The sequence below is a fragment of the Diuraphis noxia genome, unplaced genomic scaffold, assembly GCF_037042655.1.
Source record: "Diuraphis noxia isolate RWA-SAM2 unplaced genomic scaffold, SU_Dnox_SAM2 contig0001, whole genome shotgun sequence".
Lineage (NCBI taxonomy): Eukaryota > Metazoa > Arthropoda > Insecta > Hemiptera > Aphididae > Diuraphis > Diuraphis noxia.
Window position 1 is genome coordinate 34,523,700 of NW_028301711.1, and position 9,226 is coordinate 34,532,925.

Consider the following 9,226-nt stretch of genomic DNA (forward strand, 5'->3'; position numbering starts at 1 on the left):
TGTTATGAGAATATTTTAGTAAAAAAAATAAAAATGCACCTATTATTATCATTTATCACACTCTTTCCCTATCTCCTCTTTTTTATACAGCTCATTCACACCGCAAATTATGACCCATCTTTCACCATTTATTAAGTGCTAGGCACTTAAACTGGGATGTATTATAAATTTGTTCTTTTACCTTGGCAAAGTTTGAGTTAATGCATAATGTTTTAATATATAAATATAATATAACTTTTTTTATAAACGTTACGGTGTGTGCATTATGCTCTGAACTCATATATTTATATTTGAGTAGTATTTCCATGTGTATTTACCTTTATACTGGTGACTGGTCAAAATATCTCTAACTAGCTGTACTGACAATGCTTTGATATTGTTAGAGTTTATTTATTAATTTTTTTTTACTTCTTAAATTTTTTAATTTTCAAATTTTTACCTAAGAGTTTCATTATACAGTATACACTCATTATATACTATTACTATTTTATAAAAACAATAACTAATATTCAGTCTTTGAAATTTACATTATCAGTTTGAACTATCAATACATATTATAAAATTTAAAAATTAGTACATATAAATAAATATTATATATTATAACCAAAATGCACTATTTAAATCTATACTGATATTCGTGCCATAATTATTATTGTGTTAAGATCAGGGGTCGGCAACCTGTGGCTCCCGAGCCACATATCACTCTTTCTATCTTAAATTGAGGCTCTCCAGTTCCTCACGCAAAAATTAATATTTTATGTTCAAAAACAATATTATATAATATAAAAAAATTCACATAATTTTATATTATATTATTTTTGTTGCTTTTGAAAATATGAAATAATACATAAACAATAACTTGATACTTAAAACAATAGCCTAAGAGCCAGACTTAACAAAACTTTTAAAAGACATGCAAAGTCAATGCACCCATTGATGTAACCTTTTATGTATCATAATCTTTATGTATCGCTCTTGATATAACCCGTTAATTAATAATATTTAAATTGTATTATTATGGCTAGGGCCCAGAATTATATTTTTTTTAAATAGCCAAAATAAGATGCTAATATAGGTATTCTCTTAAAAAGTTGAAAATATTCTTCCAATATTCTTTAAAAATCATAATAAAATATGCTTTTTTATTAATATATTCTCAATGTGCAACAAAATTAAGCAAATATTAAAAACCTGATATAAATATCCACTGTGAAATTAAAGTTTTTAATTTAGTTGATGGTGTTTTCGGCATTATTAACAAGTAAAAACAAGCGAGAAGCGACTAATAAAATTAAACTACTATGTATAGAGTATTTCAATAAGGACACTCGATGTTTCATTGTGCAAAAAAAAAGTTGGGTGTGAGATATCTAATCAATTTTTATTTTTATTTAATGAACATTATAAGGCAATTATATATGTAAATGTAATAAAATATCGTTGAAATGTCAGCCACATCCTCACACAATTATGTAAAACAATGGATATTCTGCGTGAACGATTTGAGGGCATAGTGATATCACATGATGGCGACATAAACTGGCTTCCAAGATTGTGCGATTCAGTGGCGTAGCTGAAGCTCAGTCAAGGGGGGGGGGGTGATTTCAAAACTCAAATTTCACAAGAGACAAGAGTTACCTTCGTCACTAATAACTAGGGCTGGGATTTCGATGCACTATGTATTGTATTTCAAAACTTACTGTCCAATGCTCGTCTTGTCACAAATTTGTTTTATGTACATTTGAATGAGAATAAGAAAGTTTATTTTGCATTTTTTAGTTTTTAGGTAATTTTCTTAATTTTTTAGTGCATTTTAGAGTTTTTGCAGCATTTTTTGAGTTTTTGGAAACCAAATGTATGAATTTGAAATTTTATTTTAAGATTTTTACAGCAACATGGTTTTTAAATAAATATAACAGATTATAAGTAGGTACTCCTAATTCGTATTATATTATCGGACTAGGTTTGAGTAACCTCTACCCGCATTTCCTGTTAAATAATCTTAAATCGGTAAAATCGACGCCCGATGATATTATATCGTTCGACGTTCAGTACGAGTTTTGCCGTCGTTAACACCGTTTTATTACTCTAGTTAATTTTTTTCGATAATTTAATATAAAAATGCCATAAGTAAAATGTTCGACAGCGAGTCGATTGCGTTAAAACTTTTTATTCTAATTTATACTAAAATTATTAAAAATAAAAAAAATTGTAGATTTATTGCCCTTTTTTTAGGTCATTTTTCGGGGTTTTGGGCGCATTAAAATCCCAGCCCTACTAATAACTAATAATTCATATTTATTTTTATACTCACAATTTTTTTTTTTTGATTACAGCAATATAATAAAAAAATTACTAATAAATATTGTTTTAGTATATGTTTTTATACAATATTCCTATCTTAAAATATATTACAATTTTCAAAGCAATATATTTCTATTTTTTTTCGCTGGCAAATCTATCTATAATTACTTGGACGTCCACTTCAATATCGCGATGTATATTTAATAAAGCCAAGTCTGTCAACCTTTTCTCACCCATCTTGGATCTTAACCAAGTCTTAGATAACAATGCAATGAACAGATGATTATATTGTGGCGACGTAAACAACGCACCACGAGTCGTCCAGGTTGTTTACAATATTGTCAGTGAATAATGGGAAATCCCATGTTCTAGAATATACGATAATTATCTCGTGAGGGTAATTTCAAAAAAGTTCTAGAACATCGACGCATATATATACCGACGGGTCAGACGCTCAGTCAGTCAGTCCGAGAGTACCCTCCGCAGCACACTGTGAATTACACACCGCCACATTCTCCGCGAGATATTCCGCGTTTTCTCCGTCATTGTAACATATATTGATATCTGTTTTTCACATTTATATTCACACATATTTATGTAATATAGTGTTTATTTTTAATTAAATTAAATTGTGAGTGATTTTTATTGCCTAAAACCCACAAATTAGTGACCTCGACGTGATGGCGGAGACAGACGCAACGGTTGCTTGAGTGGCAGTCAAGATACCGGACTTCATTTCGTTAGATCCCGAACTTTGGTTTGCTATGGTAGAAGGAAGTTTCGCCAGCGCGGGAGTCACAGTTGACAGTACAAAATTCGGGTATGTAGTTGGAGCATTACCGCCAAAATATGCAGTTGAAGTCAAGGACATAATTATGACGCCGCCCTCGGACAGTAAGTACGCTAAAATTAAACAGGAATTAATGAGACGTCTTAGTGCCTCCCAAGAGGAAAAAACACGCCAACTTTTGGAACGCGTTGAGATTGGAGACCGTAAACCGTCACAATTTTTACGCCACCTCCAAAGCCTAGCTGACTCTTCCGTTCCGGAAACATTATTGAAGACACTCTGGATGGGTCGCTTACCGAAAAGTATACAAGTAGCGTTAGCAATAGTTAAAGACAGCAAGCTTGAAGATCTCGCTGTCCATGCAGACAACATCGCTGATGCATCGGGTCCTTTTCTACCTCAAATAGCAGAGACTTCAAGAAGTGATACTTTTAAAGCCATGTTGAATCTTAAGATCTCTCAACTTAGCTTAAGTATTAATCAAGAAATCGCGACCTTGAGAAGTGAAGTAGCGGCGATAAATACTCGTCCCTCGCGTAATCCGAACTCAAAACAAAGTACTTACCGTTCGAGATCTCGATCTCGAAGCCGTACTTTTCATGGCGTAGATGGATTATGCTGGTATCATTGGCGTTATGGATCACAATCGCGAAAATGCAAGAACCTTGTACCTATAAATCGGGAAACGGGACGGGACATCACTGATGAAGGCCAGTGAGCCTGGTCCGTTTCCACGCCGTCTCTTCATCACAGATCGAACTTCTCAAAAACAATTTCTCATCGACACGGGCGCTGACTTATGTGTTTATCCACGTAGTGCTGTTCCAGGCTATCGAATAAAAACCGATTACATCCTATCAGCGGTCAATGGTACGCCTATTAACACCTACTGCACTATCACGCTCCGTCTAAACTTCGGACTTCGTCGAGATTTCACTTGGAGATTTGTGATTGCGGAAGTATCCAAGCCCATTATTGGTGTTGACTTCTTAAGTCATTACAATCTTTTGGTAGATGTGCGTAATCAATGTCTTTTAGACGGACTTACACAACTCACTGCTTGGGGTCACGCTGCTAAATGCTCCATACCATCTATTAAGGTTGTCGTGGGAGAAACTGAATACGACGGCTTACTACGTGAATTTCCTGAGATCACCCGACCGTTTGGAGCGACTAAAGATATTAAGCACAGCACTAAACACTTTATTCAGACGACACCAGGACCACCAGTATCTTGTAAACCACGACGCTTAGCGCCTGATAAGCTCAAAGCAGCAAAAAAAGAGTTTGAAGTTATAGGTAATCCAATTAGGCATTATTCGACCGTCTCATGGACCCTGGTCATCACCATTACATCTAGTATCAAAGAACACAACGGATGCCTGGCGTCCTTGTGGGGATTACCGTGCTCTAAATGCTCGGACTATTCTAGATCGGTACCCGGTTCGTCATATTCAGGACTTTGCGCATTTTCTCCATGGTAAAACAATTTTTTCAACAATCGACTTAGTCCGAGCTTATAATCAAATTCCTGTAGCTGAAGAAGATATCCCTAAAACCGCAATCGTGACACCATTTGGACTTTACGAATTTCTCTTTATGTCTTTTGGGCTTCGAAATGCAGCACAATCGTTTCAACGATTTATTAACGAAGTACTTCGTGGACTTGATTTCTATTTCTGTTACATTGACGACATTCTGGTGGCATCAGTTTCTGAGGAAGAACACATTAAACATTTATAAATCATTTTTGAACGGCTACGCGAATACTCTGGTTCTCAATCCAAAAAAATGCGTTTTTGGACAATCAGAAGTAAAGTATTTGGGTTACATGATTTCTAAGGAAGGAACACGTCCTCTACCTGATAGAGTCTCTGATATATTGAGCTTCAAGAGGCCATCGTCAGCTAAGGGTCTTCGACAGTTCTTAGGTATGTTAAACTTCTATCGTCGTTTAATACCTAGAGCTTCAGATGTACAATCACCACTAAGTGATCTCTTAGTACCTAATCTAAAAGGTAAAGCACCTATTAACTGGTCACCAGAGGCTATTACGGCGTTTGAAAAATGCAAGGAGGAACTCGCCACAGCTACGCTTCTCGCACATCCATACGACAATGCTCGACTGGCTATTGTAAGCGTAGTTCAAACACCGCGGTTGGCGCAACTCTTCAACAGTTCATCAATGAGGAATGGCAACCTCTCGCCTTCTTTTCTAAGAAGCTCATAGTGGCCGAGACAAAATACGGAACTTACGATCGAGAACTTCTTGCAATCTATCTTGCTGTTAAACATTTTCAGCATATGGTGGGGGGACTCGAGTTTGTTATATATACCGATCACAAACCCATCACTTTTGCATTTCAACAGAAACCAGATAAATGCACACCACGACAATTCAGACATTTGGACTTTATTTCACAATTCACCACGGATATTAGGTATGTACCAGCTGGTAAGCAGAATATCGTGGATGATACCCTATCTCGTATTGACGCATTGTCAGACACATTAGATTACACTGCTCTGGCAATATCACAACAGGGAGACGACGAATTGAAAAAATATGAACAAGAAAACTCTGGACTACAACTCAAGCAAGTTCAATTGCCAGGTACGAATGTTTTAGTGTTCTGTGACACATCAACTTCAATCGCCAGACCTTTTGTCACAAAGCCTTTTCGACGTACAGTTTTCAATTGCCTACATCGTCTTGCACACCCAGGCGTTAAAGCCACGGCGAAGCTTGTTAAACAGAGATTTGTGTGGCCAGCAATTGACGCAGATTGCAAACATTGGGCACGGGCATGTGTCGAATGTCAACGAGCCAAAATCACGCGTCATGTCACAGCACCTCTTGGTTCATTTTCGCTACCGTCTCAAAGATTTGAGCATGTTCATTTAGGCTTAATAATTATGCCTTATTCCAAAGGACTTCGCTACTGCCTCACGTGTATCGATATATTTACCCGGTGGCCTGAGGTAATTCCATTGGAAGATCAAGAAGCGGAAATTGTTGCACGAGCTTTCTACATGCATTGGATATGCAAGATTTGGTATTCCTCTTCGTATCACAACAGACCAAGGAAGACAATTTGAGTCATGCCTTTTCAAACAACTTAATCACTTGACTGGTACGAACCATCTTAGAACTACGGCCTATCATCCCTCAGAAAATAGCATGGTGGAATGAAGCCATCAGCAGCTTAAAGCCGCTATTAAGTGTAATCAGAATAACCGATGGACAGAAACTCTTCCGACAGTCTTATTGGGAACCCGAGCAGCTTGGCGTGACGATCTTAAATCCACATCGGCAGAATTAGTTTATGGAGAGCCACTTAGACTTCCTGGTGAATTCCTCACGTCAGATAATAATGCCACCAAGTTCGATGATGCAGCCGAGTTTATCAAAGACCTTCGAAATCATATTCAGCAGATCCGACCAGTCAATGGTACGCGACATGGCGAGAAGAAAAACTTTGTTTTCAAGGATCTCGCAACTACAGAGTACGTATTCATTCGACATGATGGACCCAAAACTGGAATACAAATGCCCTATGATGGTCCCTATAGAGTCATAAGCAGAAATAAAAAGACTTTTGTCATCGATATGAAGAAGAAGGAAATTAGAGTAACTATTGATAGACTTAAACCAGCCTACATCATAGTAGACGACGATTCTAAGGAGGATATTTCGAGAAAGGTCCAGACACCTACACCCATTACCATTTCAAAGGAGGATCAAAGGACACGTTCCGGAAGAAGAGTTCATTTTCCAGACCGTCTCCAAGTAGGATCTGTTTGACTCCGTCACTGGTAAGGGAGTGATGTGGCGACGTAAACAACGCACCACGAGTCGTCCAAGCTGTTTACAATATTGTCAGTGAATAATGGGAAATCCCATGTTCTAGAATATACGATAATTATCTCGTGAGGGTAATTTCAAAAAAGTTCTAGAACAATCGACGCATATATATACCGACGGGTCAGACGCTCAGTCAGTCAGTCCGAGAGTACCCTCCGCAGCACACCGTGAATTACACACCGCCGCATTCTCCGCGAGATATTCCGCGTTTTCTCCGTCATTGTAACATATATTGATATTTGTTTTTCACATTTATATTCACACATATTTATGTAATATAGTGTTTATTTTTAATTAAATTAAATTGTGAGTGATTTTTATTTCCTAAACCCCACAATATTATTATTATAATTAGGCCATGATAAGACGTTGATGAAATAAAATCCAATAAATACTTTAGCCTATTACTCTGAGAGCCTAATAGCCGTAATGTAATAACCACCTCTGAAAAATCCAAGGGGGGGGGGGTGATCCACCCATCCCCCCTCAGGACAGGTCTACGCCACTGGTGCGATTTAACGCCTTTAGACTTTTTTCTGGGCTATCTTAAATCACAACTCTATGCAAATCAACCAAAAACTATTGATGCTCTCTAAGTTAACATAACCAATGCCATCTAGCAAAGTCAACTGGATTTATGCTAAAAGGTGATAGAAAATTGGACCTCCTGAATATATGCCACCAAGCAAAGCCGTAGTGGATATTTAAACAATGTTATATTCCATACTTAATTGCCATATAACGTTCACTAAAATAAAATAAAAATTGAGTGGATATCTCACACACAACTAGTCGTTTTTACAATGAAACATCGATGATCATCCTTATAGAAATACCCTGTACTTATGTCAATACTACACGACACGCGACACTGCACTGTTGTAAACGGTACCGTACCTGTACCTGTAATGCTTGGAGCTAGCTATTTTTGAGTAGTAATTCCATTTTTTGTCGGCCATTGTTATGTTAACTTAAAAAAAAAATAATACTTATTACATAAATCTCATTTACTAAAACAATAAAAAAATTAATTTTATATTATGTTTTATAAATTAAATCTATTCTTCTGCCTTTGAGTAATGCAAATTTGTCAATTATTTTTTTATTTAATACTCTCAGAGATCTATACTAAACTGTAGTACAAATTACAAGACACTAGACACTAGACAGATAAGAACCGATATCTTTAGTTTGTGATAAAAGTATAATAGGTAGGTTTACACTATTACACTAAACAACATTACGACAACCTACCAGTTCCTGTTTCTATTAGTGAAAGTTACGTCGCTTCGACAAATGACTAATGGATAATGTTGACAAACTGACGTGATTTTTGATAACAGTGACGAAGTATGAGAGTATGACGTACTATCATAATAATATTATACACAATAAAATACATTTTTTTGTCATTATAATAATGTATAATAACATTAATAACAAAAATATTTTGTATTTTAAAATGTATAATATATTATTAAGTATTTTAATATTCTTGAATTCGATTAGAAATAACAATAATTATAGAATATGTCCCTCCTTTTTCTTTACAATACTAAGGTGAGGCTGAGTCTCACTTGCCTCCCTTGACAAGCCGCCACTGTGACTCCCCCCCTCGCCCCTAAAAAAATTGACTTTTTTCTGTATTACTGGCACTATAAAAAAGGTCTTGGCAAATATTAAGTTAGCATAGTCTAGAAGTGATCAAATATTGTTCAACAAGTTACCAAACATATTTTTGGATATATTTTATAGATTATTATAATATGTTTTTTATAGTTGTGCTGATAACTTTATGAGTGTAAAATTCTCCCAATAATACAAACTAACCAATTTCACCTTTATTACTAAATTTTCGTTTTATTTTTCCCGTCTCATAATCCATATACCTATACTTGGTCATGAAAAATCCTCTACACTCCGGGCCTACGAGACTTCAGATCTTGGTTGATGACCAGATCCAAAAAACCAGTAAGTATAAGAAGCCCATAAGACCATAACACCTTAACACTCTTTTATGCAGTGGTCGACTTGGAAATAAAGTAGTAGAGGTACTCTAGCTACTTTTAAAATGTAGCGGCTCTAGCATTTTAATAAAACTTACAACATGGTAGTGGGGGGACGCCCCACGCCACCCTTTATGGTCGCTTAAGAAGCATAATAAATTATTAAGAAACACATAACTATGAATCATAACATATAAATCATAATTTATTAGGTGTAACCGTGTAACTTAAGGTTCACTTCATATTAGAATTAGATATCAA

General features: G+C 35.9%; 1 protein-coding gene and 1 pseudogene across 1 annotated transcript; both read left to right on the forward strand.

Moving 5' to 3' along the window:
- Positions 1-2,984: 2,984 nt before the first annotated feature.
- On the forward strand, positions 2,985-3,799 carry LOC149060595 (uncharacterized; annotated as a pseudogene).
- Positions 3,799-4,578, forward strand: LOC149060596 (uncharacterized). Its single transcript, XM_089229755.1, has one exon. It carries the CDS (start codon positions 3,799-3,801, stop codon positions 4,576-4,578), a length of 780 nt encoding a protein of 259 aa, XP_089085881.1.
- The last annotated feature ends 4,648 nt before the right edge of the window (positions 4,579-9,226 follow it).